This window comes from Hypanus sabinus, chromosome 5 (assembly GCF_030144855.1).
Source record: "Hypanus sabinus isolate sHypSab1 chromosome 5, sHypSab1.hap1, whole genome shotgun sequence".
NCBI lineage: Eukaryota > Metazoa > Chordata > Chondrichthyes > Myliobatiformes > Dasyatidae > Hypanus > Hypanus sabinus.
In genome coordinates this window covers 145114309-145130166 of record NC_082710.1, presented here as the reverse complement: position 1 = coordinate 145130166, position 15858 = coordinate 145114309, and the positions used below count along the sequence as shown (strand labels likewise).

Genomic DNA, 15858 nt, shown 5'->3' with positions numbered 1-15858 from the left:
TGCACATTTTCCAGGCAGAGTGATGGATTCACAACTGAAGCAGTCTGGATCAGGGCATGAATAACTTGGCCAGAAAACTTGCTGTTCAGGTCTCGACCCAAAATGTCAACTGTGCATTTCCCTCCAAGGATGCTGCCTGACCCACTGAGTTCCTCCGACATCATGTGTGTTGCTCCAGATTTCCAGCATCTGCAGTCCCTCTTGTGGTCTAGTTTAGATTGTTTCAGTAATGAGGTGAAACAAGTAAAGAGCCCACCCACTGCATGTGTTTAAAAATCTATTTGCATTTATATAGCACCTATAAACTCAAGATATAACATAGAACAGTGTGACACAGGAACAGGCCTTTTGGCCCACAATGTTGTGCCAAACAAATTGATTTAAGGGCACGTAATCCCTTTGTCCACACATACCCATATCCCTCCATTCCCTGTACATTCATGTGCCTAAGAGTCTCTTAAATACCTCTATCATACCTGCCTCTACTATCATTCCCAGCAGCACATTCTAGGCACCTGCCACCCTTACCCCACACATCTCCTTTAACTTTACTAATGAAGACATTCCAAAACACTTTGTGTCTAGCAATTACTTCTGTAATATTAGAAGCTTGTGTACAGAAAGCTGCCACAAGCAGATCTTTACAGCAGTGTTGATAGAGCGATAAATATTTGTCCCTGGATACTGCAGAGAATATATCAAATTCTTCATTGGGTTTGTCAATTCAGGACCTTGAATTAATGTCTCATTTAAAAGACAACACCTCTCACAGTGAGCACTGCCTCACTGTTAAAGAGAGTTGGCCTGAGTTTATGTTGGAACATCCAGTGTGGGGCTTGAAAGGACAATCTTGTGACATCTGTACAATCTAGGACATCTTCAACAAGGTGCATCCATTGTTAAGGACCTCTGGTCACTCCAATGACTTGTTCTCACTGCTACCATCAGGAAGGAGGTATAGAAGCCTGAAGGCACATACTTAATGATTCGGGAACAGCTGCTTCCCCTCTGCTCTGTACTTCCACCGCAAAGACAACAAATTTCACAATATATGCCGGTGATGTTAAACCTGATTCTGATTCTGACTATGATTTGAGGGTTCTACTCACGTTGAGTCCACAGCTGGTAACCAAGGAGACTTTAGGTGACGCAATGGTGTTGTTGGGAAAGCTAATACATTACAACACCAGAGACTAAGGTTCAGTCCTGACTTTGTATGCTGACTGTCTGGAGTTTACATGCTCTCTCTGTGACCAGATTTGTTTGCCCCAGGTGCTCCTGTTTCTTCCACATCCCAAAGATGTGTGGGTCAGTAGGCTAATTGACAGCTGTAAATTGCCCCTAGTTGCAGGTGAGGGGTAGATTCTGGGATGAGTTGATGGGAATGTGGGGAATATCAAAAAAATGAAATCAATGTAAGATTTGTGCATATGGAAGATAGCTGAAGACTAAATGGGCTGAATGGCCTGCTTCTGTAACGTATCTCCATGACCCTGACACACACAGGGGTAAGAAAAGATCCCTTCCATTTATGACAAATAAAGCCTGAATAAGAATTCACAAACAAGACTTAAGAGGGTAGAAGTGTGTAGGACAGTAATTTAGAGCAATTTTAGACATTGCCATTAATTGGAAACATATTGTGCCTTTCAATCTCGCACCTTCTAGTTACGGTATCTGCCTTGTGAATCAATGCTCTCCCATAAAGCCCTCAAAGCTGCAATCATAATGTTCTCTCCCTGGAGACAAAGTGTTCTATATAAGATCATAAAATAATATTCTTGTAGGATGTTGCTAGTGCACTCAATAATAACTTTCGAAAGGGCTTTTGCTTTCCGACTTGTGGGGAAAAAAAGCAGTTGCAAAAGTTGGAGATGGAACTCACCCTTGGATGGGAAGTGCATTAAATGTCAGCAATTCAGACAATGTGACACTGGAAACCGGTGATATTGTTCTGCCATTCCAAAGTCAGATGTACTTATGGAATCATAGAGATACAGCACAGAAATAGGCCCTTTGGCCCATCGTATTTGCACCGATCCTACATTAATTCCATTATTTATTCTCCCCACATTCTCATCAAATGCTTCCCCCCAACCGCGATTCTACCCTTCACTACACCCTCGGGGGCAATTTATAGTGACCAATTGATATGGGATGCAGGAGGAAACAGAAGTGAGCAGGGTAAACCCACATGGTCACAGGGAAAATGTGCAAACTACACCAAAGGTAGCTGAACTCAGGATTGAACCTGTGTCCTTGGAGCTGTTAGGCAGGAAAGATTACAATCCATAATGTTCTTGGAACTGGGAGCAACAGCCATAAGATGGATGTCTTAAGTCCATGAAGGAGTATCTTCCTTTCCTTGAGAATAGAGAGCTCCCTTCCATAGGAAAGGGTTTACAGCGTTGAACGGATGTAACATCGAGAAAGAATGTATCTTTCTGCTAATTCCAATGCAACCAGTCCCATTACTGGAGATGCAAGAGGCTGTAGGTGCTGGAATATGGAACAACGATCTGCTGGAAGAACTCGTCCTCATGCAGTGTTTGGAAAATTCCTTTCCTCCTACAGATGTTATTCAACCCACTGAGTTCTTCCAGCAGGTTCTCTGTCTTGGTATTATTCTTATGGTGTTGGTGCTGCAATGTCTTTTGTAGTATAGGCTACCAGATAATCAGGTCACCACCAATTCAACAGCTTCAGCCATGCCTACTCAGTAAGTACGTGTATTGCCACATAAATAGGAGCGTTAATTAGTTTTAACACTATCAGGCCCCTTTAGTTTACATTGAATGTAGCAAACATCCAGACGTGCAGATTAGAATCAGGTTTGATCCATTACGTTATGTAATAACATCATGGCTGATCTGTTTGAGTGCTTATTTCCACATCCCTGTCTCCCTTCAATCAACTTTCATCCTGATCTATACTCAGAACCTTTCTAACTCTACCCTGAATATTGCTTCTACCGCTCTTCAGAGTTCCAGAGACCTGAGAGAAACAAACTTGTTCCATCTTTCTTTAGTGGGTGACTCTTGATTTTTAAACAGTGACTGCTAGTTCTTTATTCTACCACAAGACAAAATATCCTCCCTGTTGAGACACCTCAAAAGTTTCTGTTTCAATGAAATCTCCTCATGCTCTTCTAAGCTCAAGAAGACACAATTCAGACCTGTTTCTCATGAGATAGCCGGCCCATTTCAAGTATTGAAAATGCCCATTTCTATGTGTTGCCTGCTTCCAGTGCATTAACATCCATCATTAAAAAAGGAGACCAATACTTTTCACATCTCCAGGTGTGGTCTTATCAATCCTTAGTGTAACTGTAGCTCAGCCTCCTTACTTTGGTAATCAATTTTCTTCGCAATAGACAGAAACACCTCATCGCTTTTTGTAGTTGCTTGGTGTGGGCACATATTAGACCTACAAATCAGCACTGGAACACTCAGATCTCTGCCTCTTTCGCTCTGCTGTCTTTTACCCTTAAGATTGTGTTTTTTTGTACCTGTTAAAATGGACTGTTTCACACATTTTCCTACATTATTGCCTCTCAGCCCACCCTTATCCTTTCATAGACTCCATAAATCCTCTTCACAACTTACTTCCCTATCAAACTTTGAGTCATCACCCCATCTATGATCCTGTTAGCCAGCAATTTTCTGTCTGCGCCAACATGCTATATGCGAGCTCCTTATTTGATAAATTGGTAAATTGTTATTGTCAGATAAGAGTCATAGAAAAGTCGAGCATAGATGCAGGCCCTTTGGCCCATTTAGTCCATACCAAACCATTTAAACTGCCTACTCCCATGGATCTGCACCGGGACTATTGCCCTTCATAATGTGAAAGCAAAAAAGAGGATATACATCAAAGCAAAAATTAGCAGGAAGATAGAGGATTGAGAAGTTTTTAAATACCTACAGAGAGCATCTAAAAGAATCGTTAGGAGAGAAATGATGCAATATGAAAGCAACCTAGTAAACAATATGAAAGTGGATAATAAAAGCTTTTTCAAGTATGTAAAAAATAAAAAAAGAGGTGAGGGTGAATATAGGACTGCTAGAAAATGAGGCCAGAGAAATAGTAATGGGGTACAAGAAGATGGCAGATGAACTAAATGAGTACAGTCGGCCCTCCTTATCCGTAGGATCTGCATGTGCGGATTCAACCAACCGTGGATCGGGAAAACCCGGAAGTTGAGCATTGTTCGCCTCGCGTCTCATTCGTTCACTCGCTATTTGTGTTGTGAGTAACAGGAAGGAGTTTAAGGTTAGTAAGGAATGGCTGGCTAGCTACGTAAAGCACTATAGCCTCAAGAACTTAAAGATCACAGGAGAATCGGGATTGGCTGATGCCAAGGTGGCAACAGCATTCCCAGAAGAGCTACAATGGTTGCGTCTGTACTGAGCATGTACAGACTTTTTTCTTATAATTATTCCCTAAACAATACAGTATAACTGCTATTTACATAGTATTTACATTGTATTAGGTATTGTAAGTTATCTAGAGATGATTTAAAGTATTCGGGAGGATGTGCTTAGGTTATATGCAAATATTATGCCATTTTATATAAGGGACTTGAGAATCTGCGTTTTTTGGTCTCCACAGGGGGTCCCGGGACCAATCCCGCGCAGATAAGGAGGGCCGACTGTATTTTGCATCAGTTTTCACTGTGGAAGATACTAGCAGTGTGTCACGTTGAAGGGTGTGAGGGAAGAGAAGTGAGAAGGTGCTCAAAAAGCTGAAAGACCTAAGGGTACAGAAGTCCCAAGCCAGACGAACTACACCCTACGGTTCTGAAAGAGGTAGTGCTAAAGATTATAGCGGCATTAGTAATGATCTTTCAAATATCATTGGACTCTGGCATGGTGCCAGAAGACTGGAAAATTGCAAATGTCATTCCACTCTTTAAGAAAGAATGAAGGCAGCAGAAAGGAAAATTATAAGTTAGTAGCCTGACCTCAGTGACTGGGAAGATGTTGGAATCAGTTGTTGAAGATGAGGTTATGGAGTACTCAGTGGCATAGGACAAAGTCAGCGTAGTTTCCTTAAGGCAATATCTTGCCTGATGAACCTGTCGGAATTCTTTGAGGTGATTACAAGTAGGATAGATAAAGAGGATGCAGTGGATGGTGAATATTTGGACTTTCAGAAGGCCTTTGACAAGGTGCCACACATGAGACTGCTTACCAACTTTAAAGCCCATGGTATTACAGGAAAGTTACTGGCATGGTTAGAGCATTGGCTGATTGGTAGGGAGCAGTGAGTAGGAATAAAAGGATCCTTTTCTGGTTGGCTGCCAGTGACTATGATGTTCCAGAGGTCAGTGTTGGGGCCGCTTCTTTTTATGGGTACAGGTAGTCCCCGAGTTACTAACGTCCTACTTACGGACAACTTGTACTTACAAATCGAGGAAGGAGAATGCCATCCGCCATTTTAAGTCAGATTGCGACGCTCTCTGCCCTTTTAAGTCGTTGCCATGACACTGTGTTGAGTGTTTAACTTTGTAACTTTGTATTTGGCGTAAATTTTTCTTAGTAAGATTCACCCTGACACCACCTCCCCCCCCCCCCCCCCCCCCCCCGGGTTCTGGTCGGCTGGTGGCGCAGTTAGATCAGCGCCGGGCTAGAGAACGGAGGTTCCTGAATTTGATTTAGCGCAGACCGCTTCTGTGCAGGGTTGATGTCGATCCAGTGACTCCCATACCATCTGTGCCAGGGTTAATGTCGAGCTTGCAAATCAACCTGGTAAAAAAAAACTGCCACCTCCAGTTTAAATTCCCACACGGAATATTGTGGAGGATCAAATACCCAAACCCAGCACAGCCCCCACTTGTCCTATTTAACCTGTCACGGTGCGCTGCAGTTTAGGACCCGGGGAATTCAGTGTGGTGGTCCTTAGGATTCAGCGGGCCTCGGGAGCCGGCGCAGGTCGGAACCCGCCGCCCGCAGTGTTTCTGTTCCATTGACAGGAAGCGATCGTGATTGAAAATAAAGTGGAAATAATAAAGTGTTTGGAAAGAGGTGAAACGCCATCGGTCATTGGAAAACCGTTAGTCTATAGTCGGTCAACGATTGGAACAATTTTAAAGGATAACGGATAAAGTTAGAATAATGGAGCATGTGAAAGGCTCTGCCCCGATGAAAGCTACAATTATTACTAAGCAACGCAGTGGTTTAATTATTGGAATACATACGTTTCTTAAGTGTTTTATATGCATAGAAAGGTATATATACTCTATACTAAGACAAAAGTTTGACTAACTGATGCTAAATAATACTGGACGTACTTTTTCCAACTTACGTACAAATCTGACTTAAGACAGACTCAGGAACAGAACTCGTACGTAACCTGTATATCAATGATTTTGATGATGGTATTTCGGCTTTGTTGACGAGTTTGTAGATGACAGAAGGATTGGTGGAGGGGCAGGTAGCATTGAGGAAACAGGATGGTGAGGGTTCATAAGGATGAATGCCACCTTCTTGAGGCAGCACTTCGTCAATATGCCCTCAGTTGTGGGGAGGGTTGTGCCCATGATGTAGCTGGCTTCCTCTACAGCCCTCTGCAGTCTCTTGCAAACCTTTGCATTAGAGGCTCCATACCAGGCAGAGATGCAACCAGACGCTCTCCAGTGCTGCTTCTGTAGAAATGAGTCTTTGGTAATATTTGTAATGGTCAGCTCCCAGTACACACCAGTATGGGAGAGTACACTATTAAAACCAAACATCCGGAAAGGCATGCAGATGGACCAAGATAGAGAGGGGCAGGAAGAACTGTGCATGCAGGAGATATGCAGACTTGAGGGGCCAAATGGCCTGATTCTGTTCTTTATCTTTAGTATTCCTGGCAGACTACAGAATGTTTTTTTTTAAATGCTCTCCTGTATACTAATGTGATACTGAGGATTCTTGAGATGTGTTTTAAATTATTTGCTTGCTGGAAGTGGGGAGGTACCTGTCAATCACAGAGTTACTTGATGTCAAACGCGGGACACATTCTCTGAACAGCTTAATGAGGTTCTATTCTGGTTTTTGATTTTTTTAAGTGCGCTGCAGCATCTGTGAGTGCAAAATTATGCAAATTTATATTTAAAGATGCAACATCAGAGTAGAATGACTAAATGCAAGGTGGGGCGTAAACATTTCTTGAACTTCATGATCCAAATCCAATGGAGTGTTTCCAGCACTTTGTTTCATGTCCCTACATTTTGAGTCATTCTAAAAGAAATGTAAGGGAAACGTAATATCTGGCTTTCTCCTCGCTTCTCCTTTCACCATTTTCTTCACTGTCTCCCTTCCTCCCTCTCTCTCATTCCCCTTCCTCTTTCTGTCCCCTCCCTCCCTCTCTCTCCCCTCCCCCTCTTCCCTTCCTCTCTCTCTCCCCTTTATCTTCCTCCCCTTCCTCCCTCCCCTTCCCCCTCTCCCTCCCTTCCCCCTCCCCCTCTCTCCCTTCTCCCCCCTCTCCCCCCTCTCCCCCCTCTCCCCCCCTCCCCCCTCTCCCCCTCCCCTCCCCCTCCCCTCCCCCTCCCCTCTCTCTCTCCTCTCTTCCCTCCTTCCCATCAACCTCTCCCCCATTCCCCCCTTCTCTCTAGCTTTATCCCTTTCACTTTTTCTTTCTCTTTATTGCTCCCCTCCTGAGTCTCCCCCCCCTTCTCTTCCTGCCTTGGCTCTCCACAGGGAACTCCACATTAGACAGTGAGGTCACACAGTAGGAGCCCAGAGCTTGTGCAAGCACCATGAGTCATTAATCACATCTCAAACCCTGTAATTCTCTGTCTTCAGTAATATCACTGCGATCTACAGGGCCTGATAACTGAAATTCTCATTAGGTGAATAAAGTGATAAACACTGCTGGAAAAAGAAAGGCTGCCCTGTATTTTTGTAGTGCATTTGAGCTGTGGCAAAGTGACCCTCATCTCCTGGTTGGAAGTTTCATTTGTTAGCAGCTGATTTGTATACCATAAGCTCCCACAAACCATAGCATGATGGTTGATTGAAGAGTCGGTATTCGTTTCTCTTCAGCTGTTTTATGATTTTATGGGTGGGGTATTTTTCTTGGGTTTTCCCATCTGTTGAGGAGACAGATTTTGAGAAATGTCTTTAAGGAGCAGCAGGGAGCTTTAGGGACAGTACCCAGAGCTCTTTGCTATGACACCAAAATTATATAAGAACATAATCAGAACAGAAAAAATATGTCCATTGTCGTGCAAAATGTTCATAGTGTTGCTCTACAGAGGTAATAATTAAGGTTGGTGGGAGTGCTTCATGGGAGATGCTTCCTTCTTGAGGCTGGGCCTCCTGAAGCTGGTGCCTTATGGCTTAAAGATGATTGAATAAGCTTAAAAACTTTTTAATGGTTGAGAGTTGTGTTAGTCACTCACTGGGCAGTCTATAGCTTTTACTAACAGCCTGATGGATGAAGCGAGTTAATTGGTTTGTAACTAGTCCTTAAATTTGGTGCAGCTTTAGTAAAATTATCATAACCGAGAAGTGGTAACTTGAAGAGGCTGAGCTTTGCCCCAATACTTTGTATGGCTTTGTGTGCTTGAGAAAAGAGGCCTTGAGAAAACCTGCACTTGAGGTGTTAATTAAAACTGACTGAAAGTTGATAAAGATTTTGAGACCAAGAGATGAGATTGTATCCATATGACCATAAGCCACTGGAGCCACATTCAGCCCACCCCGTCTGTTCCACCATTTGATCATAGCTGATTTATTTTTCCCCCTCAACCCCATTCTCTTGCCTTCTCACTGCAACCTTTGACACCATCACTTAGCAAAAATCTATCAATTTTTGCTTTAAGTATACCCAACGACTTGGCCTCCACAACCGTCTCCACAAAGAATTACACAGATCACTATCCATTTACTAAAGAAATTCCTCTGTTGATAGCGGTTTATTATTATCACATTATTACCTCATAAGATGGTAACCCACATGATTGCAGCAGCCAGTCTGGCTCCAATCAAAGGTGAAATTTCTTGTCTTGTTCATCTTTTCTATGACTAAAAAACACTGCTGATCATAAAGAACACTAAGATCTACAAATCAGCCTCATTAGTGAGTGGAATTACAAAGGCTGCACAGTTACATACTAATGTGGGGAATGGGCCCTTACTCTGCACGCAGTCTACTACAGCCACTTGGGGAAGCGGCCTTTGGAAGCAGTGCTTGAGAATGCAAAAGCACAATAAGCATGCACAGTATTCAAGCAAGACTTAAAGTGGATCCCTGCAGTCCTGCGCTCCCAACAATTCTACTCCCTAATGTTCAATTGCTGGAAAATAAGATTACCTGCATCTGCATCTGAACCAGTGAGAGATGAGGGACTGCTGCATACTTGTCCTGACAGAAACCTTGCTCCGGGACACCCTTCCAGGCTCTGCCATTCACCTAGAAGACGTTATCTCCTTTTGGGCAGACAGAATGCTGTAATTTCCTGCGGCTGCTGAGGGGCTGTGTGTCTACGTCATTAAGAACTCTTATTTGAACGCCTCGGTAGTAACAGCCCACTGCTCACCGCAGATAGAGTTCTTGATGGTGAAGTGCAAGCTGGTCTACTTACTGAGAGAGTTCACTGCCATTGTGATTATTGCTGCCCCTCCTGTGGACAACATACCCAGTCAGGTGCTGAGGGGCTATGAGCACAGCTGACTAAAGTCTTAATGGACATCTTTAATATTTATTTGAAACAGTCGTGCAGGCTTCAAGGCAGCCACCATCATTCTGGTGCCCAAGAGAGATGGTAACTGACCTAAATGATTACCGCTTAGTGGCACTGACTTTGCAATCATGATGTGCTTTGAGTGTCTGGTAATAGATCATATAAAATCCCACCTTCCAGCTACATTGGACCCTTTCCAAGTGCCTACCACTCAAGCAGGACCACTGATGATGCCATAGCCTCGCCCTCCACTCTGTCCTGTCCCACCTAGAAAATGATGCCTCATATGCCAGGATGTTGTTCATCCACTTCAGCCTCCGAGAATAACAAGATTCTTCCTCAGAAGTTGGTGGGTAAACTGTCCTTATTATGGCTCAACACCACTCTCTATAACTGGATCTTGTACTTCTTGATGGAAAGATACCAGTCAGTCCAAGTTACCAGGCATCAATATCTCAAACTCCATCATGTTGAGCGCTGGTGCCCCCAGGGCTGTGTGCTCAGCCCACTGGTGTTCATGCTGCTGACTCACAACTTTACTGCCATATTCAACTCAAACAACATCAAATTCGCTGAGTGATATTACATCAGCAGAGAGAGAGAGAGGAGCTAGAGAGGCTTGCCAAACGGTGTGAGAGCAACAATCTGAGTTGCAACGTGACAAGACAAAAGTGATGATGATGGATTTCAGGAGAGTACAGGTCAACCACTCTCCATTGCCCATCAGTGGCTGTCCCATGGAGAAAGTGAAGAGCACTAAGTTCTTCGTTGTGCTCATAATGGACAATCTAACCTGGCCCTATAACACCTCCTCACTATTCAAGAAAACACAGCAGCGTCTGCACTTTCTAAGGAGATTGAGGTGTGCAAGGTTCCCTGCCCCCGTTCTAACAACTTTCCACAGGAGCACCATCGAGAGCATCCTGTCTGGCTGCATAATTGTGTGGCATGGGAGTTGCAAAGCATTAGACCACAAGGCCTTATAGAGGATAGGGAAAATCGCCAAGAGGATCTCTGGGTTCTCCATCCTTCCTTTTTGTGGCATTGACCAGGAGCATTGCAGACGAAGGGCCTGACACATGGTTGAGTATCCCTACCTCCAATCCCACTATCTCTTTGTCCCTGCACTGTCAGGAAGGAGTTACAGAAGCCTCAGGACTAGGACTGACAGACTGGATAACAGCTTCTTCCCGCAGGCTGTGAGACTAATGAATACCCTGCCACCACTGAGCTCTCATTACTAGGAGATGTTACTGTTTACCTGTGCTGCATACTGCATGCATTTTGAAATATATTTTATTTACTTAGTTCTGGTAATATTGTGCTTTATGTATTGTGTGTAATATATGCTTTGTGAGTGCACTGTGTTCCGGACAGATGGGGCCCATAAGCCATAGTTGGCAGCTCGTTTAGGAGAAGCAAACTCTGGTCTCAAGCCTCCACTGTCTTGCAGCTAATCCTACTCATGGAGAAGGCTTCAAGGAGTAAAATTCCGGAGCAGGAGTTCCTAAGGCAGTTCAACACTACCTGACAACTCATGTGACGCTTCAGGTGCCAACCTGTTCAGTTTCTAGCATTCCTTTGGATTCATCAGTTATGTGGAGAGGGGGAGCCTGCTGCGTGGGCAACAGCTTGCCCTCTATAGCATACGGCCCTGGCTTGTGTACTTGTGGCACTGCCGCTCCCTTGGACAGCTAGGTCAACCCCAACCAGCAGAGAGCCTCCTGTATGTACAGTCAGATGACTATAAAGTTGAACTTGATGTACCAAGATACAGGGAAAAGCTTGTCTTGAATACAGTTCAAACAGATCGAATCATTACACAGAGCATTGAGCTAGAATAAAGTGAAACAATAACAATGCAGAATAAAATGTAAAAGCTACCAAAAAAGTAGTGCAGGTAAATGATAAAGTTTAAAATCATAATGAGGAAGATTGTGAGGCCAAAAGTCCATCTCGTCATATAAGAAGACCATTCAAGAATCTGATAACAGTTCTAAAGAGACATCCTTTCCACATCCATTTTATCCAAACCCTTCAGTGTCCAGTAGATTGCCCATCATCCTTATAAAGGACCCAGAGTCTGGACCCAGAGTCATCAGGCACTCCTCATGCATTAACTCTTTCATCCCTGGGATCATTCTCGTAAACCTTGTCTGGATCCTCTCCGACGTCAGCACGTTCTTCCTCAGATATGGGGTCCATAACATTGGTGCCAATGTCTTCTGATGCCTAGATCTGAGTTCTGGAACTTGCCCAACCCTCACAGAGTAGGTTTCTTCACCAGCTGTTGCTCCCTGACCCCAGACATCAGATCTCTAACCATGGTCACCTAAGACTGAAAAACAATTACATTGCAATGTGTTACTTCAATTTCAGATTAAGCAAAGTGAGGCCAATGCTGATACCAAAGAAAAGCTTCCACTTCGACTCCGAATCTTTGAGAAGTTTCCAAACAGGCCACAGATGGTGAAGATATCCAAATTGCCCTCGGACTTCTCCGTTCCCAGAATCAGGTGGGTCTTAATGGGCAGGTTTTTGTGCGTAAGTATGAAAGAGAGAGTCTGCTTCTCTCAGCAAGAAGTGCTGGCTTTTCCCCCTCAGGTTAGGTGAGACTAAATCAAAAGGCCATGAGTTTAGGGTGAAAGGTGAAATATTTAAGAGGAACCTGAGGGGGAACTACTTCATTCAGAGGGTGGTGCGGGTGTGGAACGAGCTGCAGTGGAAGTGGTTGATCTGGGTTCGAGTGTAACATTTAAGATAAGGTACATGGCTGAGAGAGTTGTAGAGGGCTACAGTCCAGGTGCAGGTAGATGGGACTAGGCAGAAAACCAGTCTGGCATAAGACTAGATGGGCCAAAGAGCCCATTTCTCTGCTGTAGTGCTCTATGACTCGAAGTTGGGGGTGTTAGTAATTTTGAAGTCTACTTGAGACATTCTCTGCCTGGCTGCTATTGTATCTGGGGCCACACTTACAAAGTGGGCATTGGCAAGGTTTAGTCAGTAATTGGTTCATTTTCACAACCTGTACCCAGATAAAATGAAAAGCTTTTGTTTGTGTGCCATCCAGACAGATCACCATATACTGTATAAGTGACAGTAAGGAAAAAAATACAGAAAACAGAATATAGTGTTGCAGGTACAGGGAAAGTACAAGTAGATAAATAAAATGCAAAGGAAGCAGTGAGGTAGTTCGAGAAATCAGAAATTCAGCTTTAGCACATGAGAGTCTTCCCACAGCAGAACGGAAGCTGTCCTTCAGTCTGGTGATACATGCTGTCAGGGTTTTTCATTTTCTGCTTCACAGAGAGGCCAGAAGAGAGAATGACCAGGATAGGAGGGAGGGGTCCTTGATTATGTTGGCAGTGAGAAGGTGTGTGTGATGGACTAGGCAGTGTTCACAACTCAAAATTCAAAGTGCATTTATTATCAAAATATATCATCTGTATACAACCTTGAAATTCGTCTTCTTGCAAGTAGCCACTAAACAAATACAGTAGAGCCAGTTTTTTAAAAAAACACACATCAAAGACCCAATGTGTGGGAAAAAAAAATCATGCAAACAATTAAAAAGTAAACAAATAACACAGAGGACATTAACCACAAAATCCACAACAGTGGGTCCATGGCCCCATGGAGCCAGTTCAGCACTGAGGTGAGTGCCAATGGTTGCAGGCTACAGCTGCAGAGTCAGTTCAGCACTGAAGTGCCTTGGTCAAATCATGTAAACCAGGGGTGTCAAACTCAAATACACAGTGGGCCAAAATTTAAAAATCGGTACAAGTCGAGGGCCGGACTGGTTCAGCGTTTATTGCAAAACTTATTGAAATTAATTTATTACACATATTAACCTGGAACTAACAAAGCTTAGGTTATTGCCTACAAAAACAACATTGAACATTAAATAAATAAAAAATCAGTTGCATTTATTTCTTATGGCCTTATTTTCCGGAGTAATTTCTAATGAAAACATTTTTCCACAGGCCAACACTCTGTGATTCACACTAGTCTAAGCCAGATACTTGGCATCTCATCTTGGATGCAAGTTCATCAATGTTTGGAGTCAGGCTCTGAGCTGAGGAAATCCTCAGAATTGAGTGAAGGTGTTCATCAGAAAGACGACTTCTGTGTGATGTTTTGTTTATCTTCATCAAAGAGAACAGTTGTTCACACATATGTGCTGCCAAACATAGAGAACATTTGAGCAGCTTGGGTACGCAGCTGGGGCATTGTGTCTGGAATGAAACGTAGAAACTGTGCAGCGCCCACCGAGTCATACTTTGCCTTGAGTGTGTCACTACATTGGAGTTCAATCAGCTCCATTTGTATGTTGGTTGGTGCGCTTTCCACGTCAGCTGCAAATGGATTACTGAGCAGTTCAAACCTGCTTTTTTGGGCTTCAAAGTCGGCAAATCGCCATGTGAAGTCGGCACCAAGTATGCTAAGTTTTTCAGCAAACTTTGCACGTGGGAACACTGCAGTAGAAACCTGCTCTTTCATAGTCTGGCAACATGGAAAATGGCTCAAGTTTTCTTGCTGCATCTGCGTCTCCCACAGGCGCAGCTTGGTTTTAAAAGCCCTCACTGCAGCATACATGTCTGTGATCACACGACCCCGCCCCTGAAGCTGCAGGTTGAGCACGTTGAGATGGCTAGTGATGTCACACAGAAACGCCATTTCACAAAGCAACTTTTTATCCCGGAGCTCTGTTGTGTCTTTCCCTTTGCTTTCCATGAACTGACAGATCTCCTCACGCAACTCTTTTCGGCACTTTTCCTTGGCTTAACCATCGCACCTCTGTGTGATAGGGCAAATCATTATATTCTGAACCCAACTCCTCCAGAAACGACTTGAACTCGCAGTGATTTAAACCTTTGGCTCTTATGAAGTTAACTGCTCGTGTTATGGTGCTCATTATATGTTCCATTTTCAAGGCTTTGCCACACAACGATTCTTGGTGTATGATGCAGTGATAAGCTGTCAGCTCACCTGCGCCGTTTTCCTCCCGCATCTTCTCCCGGATCCTGCCCACCAATCCACTCTTTTGACCGCACATCTTGTCCAGATGCTTGTATTTGTCGTGGTGTTTCATTTCATAGTGTCGTCTTATGTTATATTCTTTAATTACAGCCACACCGTCTCCGCACACAAGACAAATAGGTTTGCCCTTTATATCTGCGAACATATACTCTGCCTCCCACCTGCCTTGAAAACCCCTGTTTTCAAAGTCCATCTTTCGTTCAGCCATTTTTGGGGTGAGGGATAGCTGAAAGTTGACCACACGTGACTAGCGCCATAAGGATGCTGATGAGAGAGTAAGGCAAGTGCGAGCAATGCACTGGCAGTGCATTGTGGGATTTGTAGTATTAGTTGTGCATGCAATATACCGACGGGCCAGCTCTAATAGAAACAAAATTTATTCATTAATGATATTCAGGAAATAAACCAGGGAAACCAAATAAACACTAAAAACCCTGAAAACCTGGTACCTGAATAAACTCAGCATTAGCCATATCATACGCCATAGGCGCTTCGATTACTGGGGCCAGCTTTAATAGTAATTAGATATTATCTTGCGGGCCAAAGGTAATTCCACCGCGGGCCTTGGGTTTGACATATATGATGTAAACGGTTAAAAAAAAGTTAACAAAAGCGTATGGAACATGAACTGCAGAGTCCCTGAAAGTGAGTCCACAGCTGTGGAACCCATTCAGTGCTGAGGCGAGTGAAGCCTGGGCAAGAGCTCAATGGCTACAGGGCAACAAATGCTCCCGAACCTGGCAACGTGGGACGCAAGACTCCTACACCTTCCACTGATGTCAGCAACGAAAAGAGAGGGAGATCGGCCAAGTGCAGATGCGGAATACCTGTCAGTTTCCACTCTCTTCCTCGGCAATTTTAACTTTACTCGATGCTTTAATCAGTGCAGAGTAATGGAGACGACCACGGGTTTGTGTTCTGCCATCAGGAATCAACACAGCCACCCCAGCCATTGCTGCATTCTCCGCTCTTGTCCCCGCTGGATCCTCCAGGAGACTGCAAAAGCACTAGATTGTTTAGTAGATCAAAAGTACATCCTTAAAAGGGAAATGACAGGCTGCAATTAATCACAGATCAGAAGAAGTATATCTAGAAGAAGAAGAGTATCTAGTTTTGTGAACTGTCTGCAACATGGCACTGGTGGTCAC

At 43.9% G+C, this 15858-nt stretch overlaps 1 protein-coding gene across 7 annotated transcripts in view; it reads left to right on the top strand.

Moving 5' to 3' along the window:
- The window catches only part of nalcn (sodium leak channel, non-selective), a 181785-nt gene that overhangs the window by 71945 nt on the left and 93982 nt on the right, over window positions 1-15858 (top strand). For all 7 annotated transcript variants that reach the window (XR_009512315.1, XR_009512316.1, XR_009512317.1 and 4 more), the window contains exon 16: window positions 12050-12186. Coding sequence is in view for 4 of the 7 variants with exons in the window: in XM_059970506.1 (XP_059826489.1) it covers window positions 12050-12186 (137 nt within the window). In the remaining 3 variants the exon portion in view is untranslated. The remainder of the gene's footprint in view (window positions 1-12049; window positions 12187-15858) is intronic.